The following is a 20,127-nucleotide window of genomic DNA, read 5'->3' on the forward strand; positions in this document are numbered from 1 at the left end:
CCAGGCTAACTACCACAGTGTTCTCCATGCACTTCATTTTTTGTTTTGCAAAGGGTGACACATTCCGTCCTGACAGTAAAACTACTTCCAGTTTGTTTTAAAAAAACCTTCCGTTGTACAGAAATAGCTAAAAGCAGTGGAGATTGTGCTTCATTTGTGCAAATGCCCTTTTACAGGCAAAATGATACTTTTTCAGTTATTACTCTTGCCATCAGGAGGGCTGTAAAATGATAGTTATATCTGCTTTTTAAAAATAATGCGACCTTAGAAATATTACTAATAAAAAAAAAGTAGTTCTGGATCATTCTTTGATCTGCTCAGGTGTAATTAGGTTAGTTTCTGTAATAACAATTTAATTCAAAGGGGATGGATCTAAATACTAATTGCCTTACTCAGAGAGGAAATTTCTTACTAGTCTCAACAAGGCAAAGCAGACAATTCAAGGACTGTGATACTTTCTGAACCATCCTGAACAGCTGCACTGCCTTTTCCTGGTAATTTAAGCCTGAGACCAAAGCAAATACCTGCTATCCACCTTCTTCTACCTGAGAGCAAATATATATGAGGGGCCCAAATAAGAAAAGCAAGGTGCACCTTAGAAAGCAGATCTTCCTGGGGTCAGGATTTACTCACTGAGACTTTCATCCATGTCCACATAAGGAATACTATGTCCAACCTGGTGAGGAATGCCTGACTCACCCTCTCAGCTGGTAAACACCTATAATAGTCTCCTAGGGAAATATATGTTAATATCTTCCACAAGTTGCACATGCATACTAAGTGTCTCAATGTTTCAGTGAAAAGTAATGTTTCCTAATATCTTTTGTCTTTAAACAAACTCCTAGGGTACTAGTGATTATTACACTCACATTTTGTGATGAGATTCATTTGTGATTCAACGTAAACTAATTTTCAGAGATGAAGGTTTGGTTCTGCTGTTGTTTTGTAACTTTTAAGATGGAAAGCATAAATAGCTGAGAAAGTGTGAAAACGGGAACAGTTTCTTGTGAAAGCATGAGTCTGAAGATAGCAGCAAACTCATGGATTTTGACAAGATGAAGATTTCACCTGTGATGTCTTCTCCTGTTCTACCACTGGGAACACTTTCTGGACAAATGCATTTAACCGCTCTGGCCTTCTTTTCACATGCCTAAATTGGGGATAAGGATATATAGCAATCACTGTAAGTATCTTGGACTATCTTTGCTGCAAAATAGTGTAGAGCGTGAAGTGTTGGGATCCTTGTGTCCCAGGTGGAATTACATTGCTTCCCATATCTCTTTGAGTCAGCCCTGCTTGGCTGTCTACCTCTTGGCTCAGTCCAGGGCCAGCCTGTGGCCATTCTGGATACTAAGGCTACGACTGAATGTCACAGCTCTCCAGTCACCCTCCACAGCCTCACTGGATCATCTACCATGGCCTGAGGGAAGGATTTTATTGGAAGCCAGATTTTAGAAATAAAAAAGAAGCAGGTTATCTTATCCAGCATTTGGCAGATTTTCTGTGGCAATGGCAGATGTAAGGACTAATTCATTGTCTCTTCAGCTCAGGCTCAGAATATACAGATTCTGTTTAGGTTTCAAAGAAGGAAAAATAATTTCAAATCCATGTGTCTTTCTGACTGCCTCATCAGTCCTCTTTTTCCTTTCTTAACTCCTTACTCAGACACTTTCCCCAGCACTATTTTCTGTGCTTATCCCCTTTCCAGGTTAGAAAAGAGGAGTCACCGAGCCAAAATCTTTATTGTTTCTGACTTCCTCAACCTCTCTTTTTAATAATTCTGAGTTAACCATGGGGCACTACCTGCTGGCATCCTTCCTCTATGGGCTTGACAGTGCTAGACGAGTAATCTTACCCTTTTCCTTTACCAGCAAATCATTTGAGTAAACTGCAGTATATGTGAAACTGAATGCCTGTAAATTTTGCCATCCACCATGTAAAGCATTTGAGATTGTGTGTAACTATTTTTTAGCAAAGACTTGTTTATGAAGACTCCCTGGTGCCTGTGAGAAGAATAGCAGCAATATGCAAAGGAAGGTTTATGAGTGATTTGAATATTCCTCACCCATCTCAGTAATAAGATTTTAAAAGATTTCATGGAGTGGAGCAGCTTTAGAAACAACAATTCTTTTCTTATTACTACCAACAAAGGGTAGCTGAAAGATGCTTAATGATTTCCCTTAGTAATACAGTTTAATGCATAGAAATTAATCATCTTTTATAAAAGCTGATGTGCAACACTGATTTTTACAAGTGGCTGTTTCATTAGCTCAGATATTATTATTGATTAATTTTATGGTAGAGCCAAAGCAGATCTATTTGTTTTATCGCAGGATTGCTCGTGATTCATAGCAGCCACTGCTGCCAATTTGTTTAGTGCAGCATATGTGCTATATTACAGGACTTTTTTTCATATTACTTTATTAACAGGAGGATTATGGATTTCTGTGGTTAGGTTTAACTAATTAGATTAGTCTATAATGCAAGAGAACCAGTATGCATTTGTGTGTGCAAAACCAGTTTTCTGTCAATGGCGTAAAGATCCTTGTAACAGCCTGTTTTGTTCTGAATGCTTAAATGGCTCTACAATCACATGTGCAGTGCTACTAGGTAAGCCTTATTTCATTAGCTGCTGACTTGTCCTGGCTGCTCATTCAAATTACAGATATAGTTAAACAAAGTGCTTTAAATGTACTGATAAAAACTGGCGACGTTATTTCTGCCTGGGCTGTTAAATAGTACTTGACTTTCACCAAACCATTCTACCACCCACCTTTCTTCCAGCTCTAAGTGGGATTTCATGGCAAAATGACAAACGTTCCCTGTTTAATACTTGTTCATGATGAACTGCTTCACATTTCCTTCTGAGGAAAAGTAAAATTCATAAGTATGATAATTCCTTCAGGTTTTCTACATTTCACAAAAAGCCCCTTAATATTTCATAAGCTTCTCTTTGAAAATGGTAGTGTTGAAGTACATGTTTTGCCATGTCCATAACTCTCTCACTTATGTAGGTGTTTCTAGATCATGAAACAAGGCATGTAAATTGTAATAATGTTTGTGCTAGAGGAAAATGTGGTATTGCAAAGGATATTATAAGTCTTCTACAGTGTAGTTGGGATGTGTGAGTTGTAACAAATAGTTAAACCAAGCTATGTTTGCATAGTCCAGATGTAGAGAAGGTAATTTACATGGGCGGAGCCTCCTTGCATTGCTGCAGGAGTTTTTTTAATAGATCAGATGAGGTCAGATCAGCTTTCTCCTTTGCACACAGCTCCTATCCTCATTCCTGACCTCATTCCTTGAGACCAGCGATCTTCTTGGACTCTTCTTACTTCCTAATCTTTCCTCATTGAAGAAGACAAATCTTCTTCCCCCAGTCTTCATGGATAACCTCTCTAGCAAATTCTTCTAAGGGATTATTAAATATCTGGACTGTGAAATTGTGTGGAAACTTTTGAAACAGAAGTGGAAAGATGTAAACTCAGCATATACATTATAGTCATGCGTTACTTATTGAACTATTTGAGGTCTGTAACATCTAAGGGACAAAGTAAACTTCAGACTCCCATTTGTAGGAAAATCAGGTTTTTAGAGTCAAAGGTTCCAGGGATTTCTGTCTGAGACCTTGTGCAAGCTTGGTGTTAACTTGCCTGATTGCAGAGATTGGGACAGTAAATCTCTGTGCAGGTAGGAGCCCATGAGGTGCTGGGGCTGAGAAGGACTGCAGCTGGGGGCAGTGGGGATGCACTCAGAGCATGCCCCTGAAGAACAGACAGGCAAGGGGCTGTCCAGTGCATTTAAAGGTCAGCCTGAACAGGGGGCCTTGATACAAGATTCCTCAACATCTTAATGTATCCCTAATAAACGAATTGTCTATCGTGGGGGCCTTGTGGTGAGGTTTCTCCCTGGGTCTTTTCTCAGCAAGGAGTGACGGTGCTTGACATTTACTTTTATTGCTACAATTTATCAAGGGGTATTGCAGTTTATCCAGTGTGCATGACACATGGTGAGGTAGATTAAGACCAGAACTTTACGACTGTTGGTACCAAACAGTTAGGCAAGAAAATGTGGAATACACCTTTGGGGAAACGTCAGTCATTTTAACTACACACAAGTTTATTGTTGATGGTTTTTTTGCCGTACAATCACAGCATTGCAAAAACCCTTTAATCAGAAACTGATTTGCAAATCATGTTTCATTTTCACTGTCTAGGTTTTTTAAAAGATTTTTTTCTTGATTTTTTTTTTCACTTTTTTTTCTGTTTAAGTCTTAATCCTGCCCCTTACCAGTATTTTTTGTGCCTGGTTTTAGTTTTAGGAGAATTTTCCTTGTCTCTGCACCCACCAATGCCATTTACCGCTTTGAAAGTGAATAATAATTATCTACTCTTTGAATACAACTTTATCAACAGCTGTAGCTGCTTTTGAGCACCTATGGTGATAGCATAATTCTTTACTTGCTGGTAAGAAATTAGTGTACAACTGCCTTGGTCAAAATACGTAGCATCTACTGCTTATTTCTCATCTAGTAGGGGCTTTACACTGTCAGTGACCTAACATGTTTTTGAAAAATCCAGATTCTTGTAACCTTTAGCTTATAAGGATTCAGAAACAGATAGTGTATTACAACTGTTCAGTTTAGACACTAGATATAGAAAGATTAGAATACAGAAAATTTCAGCTTTTCCCCTTTTCTGAAAAAGGTAGATCTTCCCGTTGCTATAGTCTTCTGAGGCTTCTCTGCTTTTTGTGATTTTTCTTTTTTTTTAAAAAAAAAATAACTGCCCATGTTTCAAAGGTTACTTGAATGAATATTTTTTAGTGTATAACTTGCTGTTCAGGTAACTTGTACCCATTTAAACATCATGTAGATAATCTAATACTTTTGATACTCTTGCCAGTTAGATACTAGGTAGTATAGAGATTTAGAGGAGAAAGAGAAGTACCAGAGCAAAAATTTCTTCGTAATATTTACACGTGCATATAACTCACGCTGCTGAGGAACCAGGACTCATCCTTTAATTTGGTGAGGCTGTTTTGTTTTCTACCAGTAACCACAGTTTAACCACATGAAAACGCAGTAATTCGTTAAGCGTTTAACCTGAACTGTCTGACCTCATATAAATATTTTTCTTCTGGTTTTTTTCCCTGTACTTTGCCCTGTAGTCTTATCGTCATGTCAAAATTAATTTTGGGCATGTTTGCAGAGCTGATTGCAGGCAGACTTGAACTTTGTTCCCAGTGGGAGCCAGCTGGCTGGAGGCCAGCTCCGGTGATGTTGCAGTGCCTGAGCTGATGGGCTGCACTCCTCAGCAGGTCGCGTTAAACGCATGCAAGCACCACACAGGCAGGGTCATGGCTTGCAGTTCAGAGGTAGGTTGTGCCTGCCCCTTCAGAGCATCAGCAGGGAGACCTCACACCTACATGTCACTCCCTGGGCAGAAAGACCTGTATCTGACCACAGTCTCCCTCCTTCTGGAGACTCAAACAAGTACTTACCCGTACTAACTTATTTGAACATTTGCTGGGGTTTCTTTTTGACTCACCTTATAACACATTATTGAAACCTTTTATTATGACTTACCATGTGCTTTGCTAATTAAAAGTCATGTTCTGTTTTAACTTTTCTTCTTTTCTCTCCAGAGACATGGTGGTGCATGGAGGCTTAGACTCATCCTTAGTAGCATACGCATTAATTTGTGCTTTCTCCAAGATCCCTTTTTCATGTTTAGTTGTTTGGAGATTGACAGTGTGGTTACACTGGCCTGTCATTACGCTTTCTCTCTAAAGGTCCTTAGACTTTTAGTATGGTCTCTTTCATCAACTGCCATCTCCCTTCCATCTCTTTGTGTCTTGGTTTACTTTCCTGAGAGGTCTCTTCCACATGTTCTTTGAGCCTGCTGGCCCTCATGCTGCTATGCTTGTCTTTGCAGAATACCAGTCTCACCCTGCAGTCACTTTCACTACAGGTACTACACACCTGCCCTGGAAAGTCTTGGATGGTTATTCTCTAATGGAAAAAACCCTGTTTTATCTGTTCCCTCGAAAGTTGTGTTCAGCTTCAGAAAGCAAAAAGTGTCCTCCGTGCGTTTTCACACTTCTCAGCGTTGGTCTGAACTGAGTCCCTCTATTACAAGCAGGTCCTGCTATTGGGATGCACTTTTTCATCCTTCAGAAAGGCTAAAGTGACATTTCACAACATTGAAGATCCTGCCCTCTTTCCCATATTCCATTTAGTGCCCACACTTCCTACACCACTGATATGCAAGCCCCAATAAAAGTTTATTGTGTTATTTTAACTAAATACTGAAAACAGTACTATCACATTTATCCTTGATTGATATAATCTGAGAGGCTCACAGAACTATTTCTTGCCTTATTCTTGCTGGCTGGGTGTAGCTTTTCATTTATCTATGAAACAAAAGAGTCCTCCTCTTACATCATAAATGTATACTTGTGAATATATAGTATTTCCTCATAGTCTGATGTGAAATGAATGCAAACCCATGGTATTTGCTCAACATCAGAAGACAGAATTTATTTTTTAATCTCAGCTGGGATGGGATATGTAATTTGTCAAGAGAAATCCTAAGTATGTATGAGTTTTAACATGGAATTTGCATCAAGTATACCCACAATTAGAAGAATCTCTGTCTCTCTACTTCTGAAAGGGCTCTTCCCCTGCACCTTTCTCCAGCCATCCTCCACCACAACTGCTACTCCCCCTTAAATAAATTCTGAGCTCCAGCCAGTTTCAGCTCAGGAGCTGCCTGAGCGGATATGTATTTAGTAACCCTCACTGCATCCTTTTTCCAGAAACTCATATTGAACCCGTAAGCAGAGGTTAAAGCTACGGTTAGCAGGAAAATGATGTAGTTGTGCTTTTCTTCTTGGACCTCTCCTGAGATACACTTCATGCCTCTAAAGAAGGACTGTTCTTCCTCCCTGAGTTTGAAAACTGTATTTAAATGATAGTGACTTTATTCTTTATATGATTGACCTTGTTAAATTACTCTTGTAGATTCTTCTCCAGAATTTGCTGAGTGCTACCATTCATTGTTTAGAGATTCCTCTTCTTTCCATTTGTGCTTATACTGGTCACTTTGATTTCAGTGCCACTGTGAAGGAATAGTTGATAGGAGAATAACTTATTGCTGCTCCATTACAGAGCACAAAACGGCTTGCAAGAAATGCATCTCAGCCTTTGGAGTTAGCTTTTTGCCCTTTAACTCATTGCTGTTGCATGATAAACAGCGAGTTCTAAATCGCTCTTATTAAAGTTGATGGCACATTGTTACAATAGAGAGATATTTTTCACAATATATATGTATAACCTGATGGTAGATGTGAATGTGTCACCCTTCAACCCTGTTGGTTTCCAGATTAACATTAAAACAATTTTGAGGGAAGTGGGCAGCAAGAGAGGTTTCCATTTTTGCAGCTGGGAGATCTTTGAGAAAAAAACAGTAAGAAACAGACAGTAAAGTAAAGCAGAAATTTTTCCTAAGGAAGCACCTGTGTTTTGAAATACCACTCAGACCAGTCCACATATTTGATGAGATTAATTCAACTGCTTCAGTAATATATAATTCTCTGTATGTGTGTGTATGTATGTATGTATATATATATGAACGTGTTATGTATAAATAGTATAATCCTTTAAATTTTAACAAAAAGTTTCTATTTTAAAAAATAAGTTATTTGTATGAAAAATGCCTATATCATCTTATATTCTTAATTTGGCAGAAGTGAATTATTTTAACAATACATTTAGCACAGTTTTAATAAGCATAGTATTGAACTAGTTATTGATACTTTTGTTTGCTTTCCTTTAAAAAAAAATCACAATTTAAAACACATGAGGAAAAAAATAGACTTCAACAAACAAAAAGAACTTTGATAACTTTGTGAGAATAGGTTGTGTTTAGTGGCATTTTTAAACAAAGAACTCCTAGGAAAGAGTATTGAATATTAATATATGCTAATGAAAACTCTCCAAAATCAAGATCTGAATGTACCCCAAAATATCTTCTGTCTTGCCACCTTCTAAAACTGATTCTTCAGGACATGTGAGAGGTACTTTGCTAGGGAAGATGAAAGAGACAACCTCACTACCTAACCTTGTTTTTGTTCACTTAACTTTAAGAATAAAAAGAACACTTTGTTCGTTTTCAACACCATTCTGATGCTAGTGCGATAAACAAGCATACAACAGTAATTTTCTGTTTTGATGCATATTTTGAAATCGTCAAGTTAACAATATAAGAGATCTACCGAAAATGTAAATTGACTCTGAAAACAAGTATAAATCAAATGACTGTATAATGCTTGCCTTGTCTAACTTAAGTTCCCTACTTTTTTGTTTTGTCTATAGACACCCTATTTTTGGCCATCAAATTGTTGGGAGCCGGAAAACACAGACTATGGTCAGTGTTAGAAATCTTTCCTATTTCTTTTGGGAATTAAGTATTAAACGAATGAACGCATCATTGCAGTCCATCTTGTTTAATCATTCCACTGTTAAAAACATAATTATATGTCATATAATTCCTGTGCAAGAATTGTTGATATTGAAATGAATGTGTTGCTACTTTTTTCAAAGTTTATTAAAAGTTTATTAAAGTCAGATTTGGTCTGAGGAAAAAAAAGCCTTAAAACTCATCAAAACATACCTTACCTTTTACATCTTCTGTTTGCTGCAGGAAGTGTAGTTATTTACAGTGATGAAGTCTCAGTTTGTGCAATAGTTATTCTCAGATTCAGACCCAAAGTTGTGCCTAGTTTAGATCTCTTATTTCTGATATACACAGTGTAAAAATTATTTATTATGGAAACTAATAGGATTCTAATATGAACTATATTATAAAATACCTTGTTTATTTTCATGTTTCTTGGGGTTTTATTCATAAATTACACAGTGTAATTACTGATGTGTGCTTAGACAGGAGAATCTGAATATAACAGGTAGTAAAGTATTACCAAAAACCTCATTAAAATTATAACCACAATTAGGTACCTCTGTACACCAAATAGTCACCTAATTTTAAAAGAAAATGGATTACCTGTGATCAGTGTCCTGTTCATTCTAATCCAGACTGTTAAGTACTCAGCTTGTCTGAAGATCAGGTCACTTATTTAGGTAACTAAGCATGTACATGACAGCTTACCTTTTCAAAACCTCAAACTTTGAAAGTCTCTATTTACAGCTTTTTGGAAATTTAGATGTATGTTCACTTGTAATATGGATTCAGTCTCAGCCCTTGGAAGCTGAAGACCACCGGGATAAATGGTTCTAATAGACCCTTTCTGCAGCAGACATAGTTTAATTTCAAATACATTGCTAAATGAAACAATTTCAAGCTGAGACTCTCAGCAGAGCTGAGCATCTTCAAGGTAGATTTTGAAAATGGTGAATTTCCTCACCCTATAGGAGAAAAATGCTCTTTAAAATGCTGAGATATGAAGATGTCCAGAAAACAGTTATGGAAAGCTACAAAGGAGGAGTAGTAATTCATACAACACCTGACTGATTAGCCACTCCATACGAAAAAAATTAGTCACTGAAGGAGAAATGCTTGATTTACCACTTACTACAATGTTTTTTCCTTTCCTTGAAAATGTTACTTGCTTTTCTCAGAGGGGCACTTCGGTATAGTCTCATAATATGTTAAAGATCAGAAGTAATTTGCTATGGCTTTAATAGGCATGGGTTTTTCAGCTGTAAGGTGTATTACATTACCAGGGGGATTTTAAGAAATAAATATATGCTTAACAGGTCTGAACTTGAGATCAGGTTGCGAATGTTTCCATTAGTTATCCTTTAATCTAAATTAGGAGACACTAACTTTCTAGTCATACCTGATCACTGGATTGGGCAATAAGTTATATACCTTAATCAATAAATAGAAACCTTTTATAATCCGTCCAGTTTTTGCATGCCAGAAATACAGAATTAGCAGAAATATGGGATCAGTTTCCTCGTCATTCATGGAGGTGCCTTTGTTGAACAGTAATCATACTCATTTGAAAGCTTTTGAGATTTAAATATAAAGTCTGCAAAATACATTCCAGTTGGTGAATTTAAGCTTTTCAGCTACAGAAGGGTGAAGGAAGGGAAACCTCCAATCCTGCCATCTTATTGGTCCTTTAGACTCATGAACCAAAGGTGCAAGCCTGTAAGAAACCCGCCGCAGCTCCCTCACCTAGAGCATTGCTCTAGATCTACCTAAGGTGGCTGTGTGTCATTAGAACTGGCTAATGCTACAGCATTTGCAGGCAAATAAATTTTCAAGACAACTTTTCAATAGGTCTTGTTAGGTTAGGATCTTTTTCCAGTCTCAGAAATTAGTATTAGCCTTGTGGCCTGAGAATTTTTTTCCGATACTTTTCTGTGAATATGAAGAGAGAGCAGATAAGGTGAGAACTGAATAAAGCTGCTTGCGAAAAGGATCACATACCTGTTGTAAACCATTGTCATCAGAGGAATATAGAAAAATCAAACCAATAATATTCAAGAATCCAAATAAATCTAAAGTAGGAATGAAACAATTTGAGGATAGTAAAGCATAAATTCCACCTGAAATACACTCCAAAGAGGTTCTGCAGATTTCCACAGTAATTCTGTTACTTCCTAGAAAATATAATTAATAAAATTTATGTTATTACAGATAGGCAAATGCATTTCATGCTTGTCAAGCGTTATGGTGCTGTGCAATGCTTCCATTTTCATGGACTTGTCCTGAAGAAGCTTGAAACTGCACCTCCTGAAACTGATAATTCTGGCACAAATTAGGAGTCTCTCAAGGCCAGCAAGAAGTAGGCTTTCTCTGTACTCTTCTTCTATCAAAGTTATTAAAAAGGAAAACTAGTTTCTTTGTCGTTGACCTAATTTTACAAGTCTTTGAAAACAGACTGCAATTTTATTTTAATTTAAAAATTACTCCCTACCATTTACCATTACTCACCCATAGCTGGGCTACTGTCCAGAATGTAGCATACTGCCAGGAAAATAATGAATCTTAAACTAGAAGTTAAATGAGATTGAGACTCTGTGCATCTTAGTTTGTTTCAAGAATTAACTCAGAAACAAATAATCTTCACGTCTTTGTATATTATGTTAATATCTTCTCTAAAATATAATTTCATGTTCCACATAAGTTTGTAATATCAAGTATTTTCACTGAAAAAGATTTCTCTGAACAAAATGTGAAGAAAAAAGACACAAAAACAGTATCTTCCAAAATGTCAACAAACTGCAGACCCATTCTCATAATAAAGCTATAGTGCAGTGCTATGTCTTGGTGGTGCAAAAAGAGAGTTTAGATAAATTTATTGTTTGTCTAAGTGGAATTGTGTAGCCTTTGGTTTTGATTGTAACTATCAAAATATTGACCATCTGATCATTTTGAGGTTACTAAGAAACTTAATTTTCACGAAGTGCTAAAAATCTCCCTCCCTTTTTCTTGGAAATCATGCTATAAGAGATTCTAAGAGAGGTGCCTCAAATTGCCAATAATTTTTAAAGTCAGGTTCTTAGGTTCCATCTATTGGATATACACGTTGTAATGCCGTGTGTCTTGGAGTCCACCCATGCACGACATGTTGTTCTGTGTAGAATCCCATTGGTTTCAGTGGGATTTTATTAATGAAAATAAGTATGCACATTAATATTATTAATAATTATTATTATTTATTAATAATTATTTTAAAGGCCAACATAGTTCAAATCACTTTGCATTTCCTGTGAGTTAAGACATGTTCCTGAATTCTGGTTTGGTTTTGTGACAAATAGAATTGGATCTCAGTTCAGAAAACGGGCTGAAATAAACACAGCTAATGGCTGAGTATGTGACCTACCTGTAAACATCTTCTCTTTTCTTACAGATGTAATTTTGTAACTGACAGAATTTTTTTTCTGGCAGATTAAAAGCAATTCATGTGATTAAGAATTAATTAAATATGGAAGTCCATTTTATCTCAGAAAGGGGAAATATCACAGTATCATAGAACAGTTTTGGTTGGAAGAGACCTTCAAGATCAAGTCCAGCCTTTGTCCTAGCTCTACCAACACCATTAAACCATGTCCCTAAGTACAACACCTACCCATTTCTTAAACACCTCCAGGGATGGTGACTCCACCACCTCCCTGGGCAGCCTGTTCCAACGCCTGACAACCCTTTCAATAAAGAAATTCTTCCTAATATCCAGCCTGAACCTCCCCTGGTGCAGCTTAAAGCCATTTCACCTTGTTCTATCACTTGTTACTAGTGAGAAGAGACCGACCGCCTCCTCACTACAACCTCCTTTCATGTAGTTGTAGAGAGCGATAAGGTCTCCCCTCAGCCTTCTCTTCTCCAGGCGAAACAGCCCCAGATCCATCAGCCGTTCCTCATAAGAGACATGCTCCAAATCCTTTACTAGCTTGGCAGCCCGCCTCTGTACCCTCTCTAGCACCTCAATGTCCTTCTTGTAGAGAGGAGCCCAAAACTGGACACAGTAATTGAGGTGTGGCCTCACCAGTGCCAAGTAGAGGGGAAAGATCACCTCCCTGCTCCTGCTGGCCACACTATTCCTGATACAGGCCAGGATGCCACTGGCCTTCTTGGTCACCTGGGCACACTGCTGGCTCATGTTCAGCCGTCTGTCAATCAACACTCCCAGGTCCCTCTCTGCCAGGCAGCTCTCCAGCCACTCCTCCCCAAGCCTGAGCAATGCTGGGGGTTGTTGTGGCCGAAGTGCAGGACCTGGCATTTGGCCTTATTGAAACTCATGGAATTGGCCTTGGCCCAGCGATCCAGCCTATCTAGATCCCTCTGTAGAGCTTCTCTACCCTCAAGCAGATCGACACTTCCAGCCAGCTTGGTGTCACCTTCAAACTTGCTAAGGGTGCACTCCATCCTCTTGTCCAAATCATTGATAGAGATGTTAAACAGGAGTGGCCCCAGTACTGAGCCCTGGGGGACACCACTTGTGACCAGCTGCCAGCTGGATTTAGCTCCATTGACCTCAACTCTCTGGCCATCCAACCAGTTTTTCAATCATATCAAATGCCACATATCAAATTGATACTCCATATGCATTTGGCCTCAGTTCTCATGAGATGTGTCAGTTTCTCTTGGAGGTTTAGTGACTCAAAGCTGCAACAAATTTGAGAAATTAATTTTCTTACTCTTCTCTTTTTTTGAATGAGATGAATAAGAAATATGAAAGGTTAGGGAAAAATTCTAATCACAACAAAATAGCAATTATTTTTTGTGTTTGAAAAGCACAAGCCTAAGCCTAAGCAAACAAATAAATATAGTTGTGAAAATCTAAGAGGCTTACAAGAATTTCAGACACACTAGATATGAAGAATTAGTAACTTTCACTTTTTTTCTCTAGGGCACTTTTGAATGTTAGACTCAGAACTGTCTGTGTTCCTACAGTCAACTGCATATTAAAAAAAAAAAAAAAAGAATGTTCAAAGCAGAAACAGAATAGAATTTTAAAAGTGCCACAGTCACTTATACTGTTAAGGACATTTTTACTAATATTAGAAGACAACAGTCAACTGCATCTATATAGTTGCGAGAGGATGCTGTTTCAACCTTGTAATTTTATGTGTGTGCATTTCTCCCAAATGAGTTAAAAATGGAGGAGGATTGCAGAATCTTGGTAGGTTATAGAGAACATAGTAAATAACTGTTATGTGCTCTTAAAGCTCCTGTTGCATTGACCGTGTGATCTGTAAATGATGCTAAATAAGACTATTTTTCAATATATTCAAAGCAAATTCTTAAATTCTACTGCTGTGAAGAAGGACAAGTTTTGAAAACGTACATATTTTCACTAGCCTTCCAGGTAAAGTCATGTCCTGTAAAGGCAATCTTCCAGGAAATTAGAGCACTTACAGGGAAAAAAATAGCCTTAATTAATTCCTACTTTTAAAAGTGTAAGTTCCCTGTCTGGGTAAGTACTGCCTGTAAACTTCTCTGGCAATTCTACAGATATTCATGACATGGTTATCGAGCTTGAGTTACAGTAAAATAAGGAAACGATCTACTTTTGCTACGTGAAAGTTGTCTCATAGCTGTTCTCCAGCATCTTTATGAACGAAAAAGTCTGTGCTTTCTAAATTTTCTTGATAATCAGCTAACAAGTCAGTCCATACAAAACTTTCTTCCTAATGATTCCTTCTTATAGTTTAAGAGACCTCTCTGAGTTCAGCCTCTGATGCTCCATTCTGAACACGAGCCATTGCACCTGGCTCATTTGCCTCCTCTGCCAAACTTGGAGTCATGCTAAAGAGTACATAGTGCACAAAAAGTAGTCCAATCATGTATCATGTTTTCATGTTACTGAAAATTTTTGTATAATTTTCTCTCTAGAGTTTGTTGCCTACTAATTTATGTGCCTAGCTTCAAATCCCTCTATGAAAATTTGATTAGTTCAGGAATTTTCTCTCTCATTTGTCTTGCTAAACACTTTTCCATGGAGTAACTGGCTAGAAGGAGAGCTATACAGAGAATACATTATATAATTTCTTTTCTTAAATGCTCAGGCAGGATTCCCTTGGCAACAGCTTATTAGCAAGCGATTTGTGTTTGAGAAGTATTAAGCCCTATTGCTTACCTGAACTCTGCTGGAAAACTGCATGTGCTCAGCATCTCTGGAAATCAATCCATAAATATGAGTAGGTAGTTTGGGGCAAAAGTGGTAGCATAGTAGCACTTTCTTTGATATAAATTGTTCAGCTATGAATAAAAAATATTTAATTAAAATTAAAAATTTAAAATTTATGCCATGAGAATAAGGAGAAAATTACCAATATACTGTAAATAGTTTCTGGAGAGCTCTGAAGAATCTATAATATTGTATCTTGATGCCATGTTCCCATTTCTTCAACAGCTAATGTCAGACAGAGTATGTCAGTGATGACTCTTGCAAGCAATCATCTTAGGTCCTTAATAGAGATCCCTCCTTTAAGGACTTGTCTCGAAGTGTCTCAACATTTGCTGGATTTCTAGGTATAGTAGGAAACAGACTCTTTCCACCAGAAGCAAGTAATGTACTAAATTGTTTCTAAGGCTGGGTTGTGGCCCCTTAAGGGAGTGACCTTGCTTTGAGAAACTACATATACAGAATATATTGACTAAGATCTTGGTGGCAGGACTAAGGGAGGAGTACAGTCTATCAAGAACAGTCCCTCAAGAAAATGTGGCTGGGGCCAGTGCTTGCTATGCATAAAATTTAATCTGGGCAGCATCGAATCAAATGAGCTTTGGGAAAGAGTCTTGCATTAGCAGAAAGATGGAAGAGGTGACCTACAAGATTTTTTACCACTCTGAATTCATATCCCATTATATTCTCTGCAGACCTACATAATTCACTCATTAGGAGCTATGTCTGTCATATAAATGATGAAGAGAAAGTCTCATTTCAACAAGCTTGTCCTGAATTTTCTTCTGATCCTTGCTAATTCTGACACTGACAAACCACGGCAGTGAGGAGGCATTTCCTGAAAATACTTTCCAATCAGCTCACCACTTCAGAGTTTTGTACTTACCTGAATTTTTCTTTCCATGATTGTGGAACTTACTTCCATAATATGTGGAGCACTGAAAATGTGTTTGGTCAGTCCATTTGTATGCATGCGCATGAAAAAATAACTGAACCAAGTACATGTTTTCTACAGCATTACTCGACAAGCATTACTTTAAAAGCATTGATAATCTGCATCTAGGTCCCCTATAAATAGAGATAAAATTTCTTATCAGAATAAGTTCTGAGATTTATAAACATAAATAATTTTCAGAATTGCTTTCAAATTACTGTATTGAGTAAACTAAATAGGTTTGTCTGTTTCATTATCAATATAGAAATTAGAGCTTTCAGGCCATGAAGGGACAGTGACAACAAATGCTTTTTTCTGTAGTCATGCGCTGTCTTGCAACTGATAGCCCTTTGCTAGGTGGACACTGAGTAATTGCCCACTTTGTCAAGTAATGGCCGCCATCTGATGCCATCCCTGTAGGTGATTTTTGCAGTTTAGAACAAAATACTCTCCATCTTCTGTCATCGTAAGCCTTGCCTTGGCTTGCACATACCCTAAGTGGTTTCTACGCAAAATCAGTGTATTTGGATTTGTTGCATCTCCTCTTCGAAGCTTTTTAGTGAGTGCATTCGAGTCCTCCTTAAATCTGAGACCCTTAGGAGGAAGTACACAGATTTGTTTTTTGGTGCCAAAGCAGGGTGTTAAATTCTTGAATGCAAATTGAAAGCATTATGATAACATCAAGAAGTATGAAGTAATTCAATGGATGCATTTTTTAAACTAGATTTGACAAGAGAATATTCTTTGTCTGATCCTATAGCTTCTGTAGCTTGGGTGAGCTCTCTTCCATACCTCTTCTCATCACCCTGCAGGATTTTAGGAGGCCAAGGTTGTCTGGGGACTTTTGTGTGTTGAAGATGAATTTGCCTTTTTCTAATTCTTGAGCTCTCTGGTAGTTTGAAATTTGGTTTCTTGCTTGCCCTTAGTTTATACAAGAAAGTCCTCTACCTGTCTATAATCAAATTGCATTCCTTAAATGTTACAGAAATACTGCAATCAAAGAGTAAACAGGTAGAGAAAGGGAGGAGTGTTTCAGAAGTTGTGGTTTTGACCATTTGGCAATATAGTGCACATAAGCTATCATGGTCTTCCTTCTAAATTAATGTTATTAGCATTTACTAAAGAGTGTAGTTCTTTTACAGGTACATGAAGCTGATTGGTGACCCATTTGTCCACTTAAAAGTTGTCATCTTTTTTTTTTTAAAGACTCAATAGCTGTTGCAAAGAGCAAAAATTAATTTTTTTTTATTGAGTAAAAGCAGAGATGACCTAAAGATGGCATAAATAGCCCTAGAAATCCTGTTGTTTAAATAAGATATTTGGTTTCATTCTCTCCATCCTGCAGTCATGTTCTGTGCTGATTGTCCTGTAATTCTCCATCTGACTCAGGCACTCGCATATGGAGGGAGAACTGTCTTCACAGGGCACTTTGAAACCCCTAGACCTTCCAGTACTTTCTATTTTCTTTGCTCTTTAAATACTGACTAGGCATGTACACACTGACTCTGAAACCAGAATTTTTATTTGCAGAGGGTGTAAATTTAATCTGGCCTCAGTGGAGATAATGAGTGTTCACTGAAAGTTACGCCCACCATCTGGGGCTGAATCAAGCTGTAACACCACTGGCACTGCAACAATTATGTAAGGAGCTTAGGTTTGTGTACAGGGTGGTGGATGTGTAGGTGGCATTATCCATGGTCTTCAGAGGCCCACTTGTACTTCCATTGAATTTATGTGAGCCTTTTTCTCTGCTGTGGTGAGAGGGAAGATTTAGCCCCTGCTTAGCAACAAGATTAAATTCCCCAGTTTAACTTTTGGGTGAAAGGTCTGGGGCTTTTCGGTTAAGTATATGTAATATAATGTGTACTCAGTCCAGTGTCTTGATTCTAGATTGAAATCTGTCATATCACTATGATCTTATCTAAAGAAAAAAATCTATAGAGGTTTCTTAGGAGATTTCAAGTGCAAGTGAACAGTCCAGAATAGGAAACAAAGGTATCTAACCATGAAAATGGGTTATTTTGGGTGTAACAGTTTAAAAACTTGCGAGAGGGAAAACCCAGACATTCTCTTCATGCAACTCTCACTAGAACACGTCTCAATCTCACTTTAAGCTCTCACATTGCCCTCATTTTGTGAATGCCTGAACAAAATTTTCAAGAGTAGTCTATTTACTGCACATCTACCAAAGTGTGTTTTAGTACTGGTTTGTGGTTCAAATGCCCTTTTATAAACATCACTGACCATCTTTCATTGTGAAATGTTGAATATTAATATTGCCTTTAAAATTATTGGCAAATCTGTTTTCTCATGATAATCAGTCACTTCTAAAGCACAAACTATAGCATCTAATATATAATTCACTTTAGTGGAGGCAATTATGTTGATTGCAAAATCCATCAGAATATACTGGCTCTAAAAATAAGAGTGTATGTGCAGTCCATATTTAGCAATTTGAGGTTATTAATCAGACCCTGTCCCATGCGTACCATTCATCCATGTGTTAAGCGTTTTTCAGCACCCTTGTCAGGGAGCGACAAGAGCGGGCAGCTCTGCAAGGGAAGGTAAGCAAGAACTGAGGGTGGCAACAGTGAAAGCAGGAGTAATGTCCTCACCAACAGAGTCTCAAGTGACCAGGAAAGTCCAAGGTCAAGCCGGGAAGCCAGGGCAGCATTGATAAGTTACAGGGCTGGTTAGAGGCATATCTATGACGTAGCTCAAGCTGGGGCCAGGAGAAGTAGCTGGGCTTAAGCACAGCTCCTGGGTGCAGGGGGCCTCAGTGGAGACCCTGGATGGGCTGCTCAGGGCAATTACAGCTCCTTGGTGTAATGAGGGCCCTGACCAGGACTTTTGGGGGGCAGATAAATAAAGAACTATACGAAGAAATAGAGGAGCTTTTAGTTGGAGCCCCTTCATGCAGATTGTACTTCTATGTGAAGCTGTAAAAACACAGACAATTCATATAAACCATGGGATTAGAAAAGCAGACACTACCGTTCTCTGAAATGCTGAAGGCTCATGACTCTGCTTTGAGAGGGAAACTGACATCCTCCTCAGCTGCTCAGGGTCAGGCTGCTGGACACATGCAGTTACTTCACAGAAGTTTTCCTGCAGAAAAGGAGTAGTACCTGTGAAAGATGGGAGTATCAGTATTTCAGATCTCATTCCTCTAGAAGTCAGAAGAACAAAAGCTCATTTCTCTGTGTCTTCGAATGTTCTGACTGAAAATAAGAGCAATTTTCAGATTCTTCTTGCTTTCCAACGTGGTAGTTACAGGCAATTTTGTTATGGGCAAGCCAAAGAATATCATAACAAGAGTGTGAACTGGTGAACTCAAATTCCTGAGCTTCTGCCAGCTTCTCGTGTGACTACAAGTAGCTCTTAAATAGATCCTCAAACATGCACTTCTATAATAATTGTTAGCAATGGCAGTAAATTGAGTCAAAGAGTAGGAATGTCCTTCAGGACTATTTTCTTCTATGCTAGTGGATATGTCATATTTCCCAAATAACTAAATCTTTCTTGAGCCTATTCTGTGTTACCCACACTGGCACATGGAAACGTTTCTGACATAAAGAATCCAAGCCACAGGTATTATAACCTTTAGGCTCCTGAAGCAGGGGGTCATATGGATATTCCAAAGAAAAAATGTCTGAGGGATGAATAGATTTGAGTCTTGACTAAGATGTGCTCATAATGAAAAACAAATATTCTTGTACGGACTATTTGCTATGGAATTGGAGGAAAAAGGTCTTTAAAAGAACCCTGCAGGAAAAACACTGTAGTACAGTCATATAGGGAAGACAGTTTTCTTAGACATAGCATTACATTAATAGTGTGGCAAGTTAATTCCTCTCTCCTTCTTCTGGTGAGCTGTTGGTTGTTTTGCTGGTATTGACAAATCTGTGATCTGAAGATGCTCTTTTGTTAAAACCTATCCTGGCAGAAAGATGGACAGTCAGCTGCCTCTGCAGCAACGATTTTTGTTGGATGTAGCAGGAGATGCTAATCCCAAAACATACCCACAATGGGACCCAAGGAAGTGCTAAGATAACTAAAGGTGTCTGTACAGGGACCATGAGGAAGTGGTTAACCGAGTGCAAAGAACAGGGAGTTTGTTTTGTTTCCATTCTGATGGTATTAGACTAGTTGGACTAGACAAAAGTTGACCCCTGGAATTCTCAGAACTGCCTACATATTTCTATTAATTATGTATTATATTGCTAATATGAAAATATTAGGGTTTAGAGGTTTTTTTGTTCAACGAAATAACCAATTTTGGAGGAAAAGAGAGGAAAATGCTTCACTGTAAAAGGCACTCAGTGACCAAGACCATCTCTCTCCTCAGTATTCTCTTACCACTCTACTGATTGTGGATACAATCTATGTACAAAGGGTCCAGAATTTGTCTCCTCATCTTTTTGTGACATTTCAGCATGCATGCCAATGCATTAGTGTAAGTGTACACTAATGTTTAAATGCATGGAAGCTGAGGCTATAGAAACTGTTTGTCTGCTATACTTGGTGTGTGA

At 38.0% G+C, this 20,127-nt stretch overlaps 1 protein-coding gene across 9 annotated transcripts in view; it reads left to right on the top strand.

Annotated features, from left to right (window-relative positions):
* The window catches only part of RGS7 (regulator of G protein signaling 7), a 263,975-nt gene that overhangs the window by 180,430 nt on the left and 63,418 nt on the right, over window positions 1–20,127 (top strand). For 7 of the 9 annotated variants that reach the window (XM_086460957.1, XM_086460949.1, XM_086460950.1 and 4 more), the window contains one exon: window positions 8,378–8,429. The exons of the other annotated variants lie outside the window; for them this stretch is intronic. In XM_086460957.1, coding sequence (XP_086317083.1) covers window positions 8,378–8,429 — 52 coding nt within the window. The remainder of the gene's footprint in view (window positions 1–8,377; window positions 8,430–20,127) is intronic. 9 annotated transcript variants of the gene reach the window in all.

Source organism: Leptosomus discolor, chromosome 2, assembly GCF_034619465.1.
Source record: "Leptosomus discolor isolate bLepDis1 chromosome 2, bLepDis1.hap2, whole genome shotgun sequence".
In the NCBI taxonomy this organism is placed as follows: domain Eukaryota; kingdom Metazoa; phylum Chordata; class Aves; order Leptosomiformes; family Leptosomidae; genus Leptosomus; species Leptosomus discolor.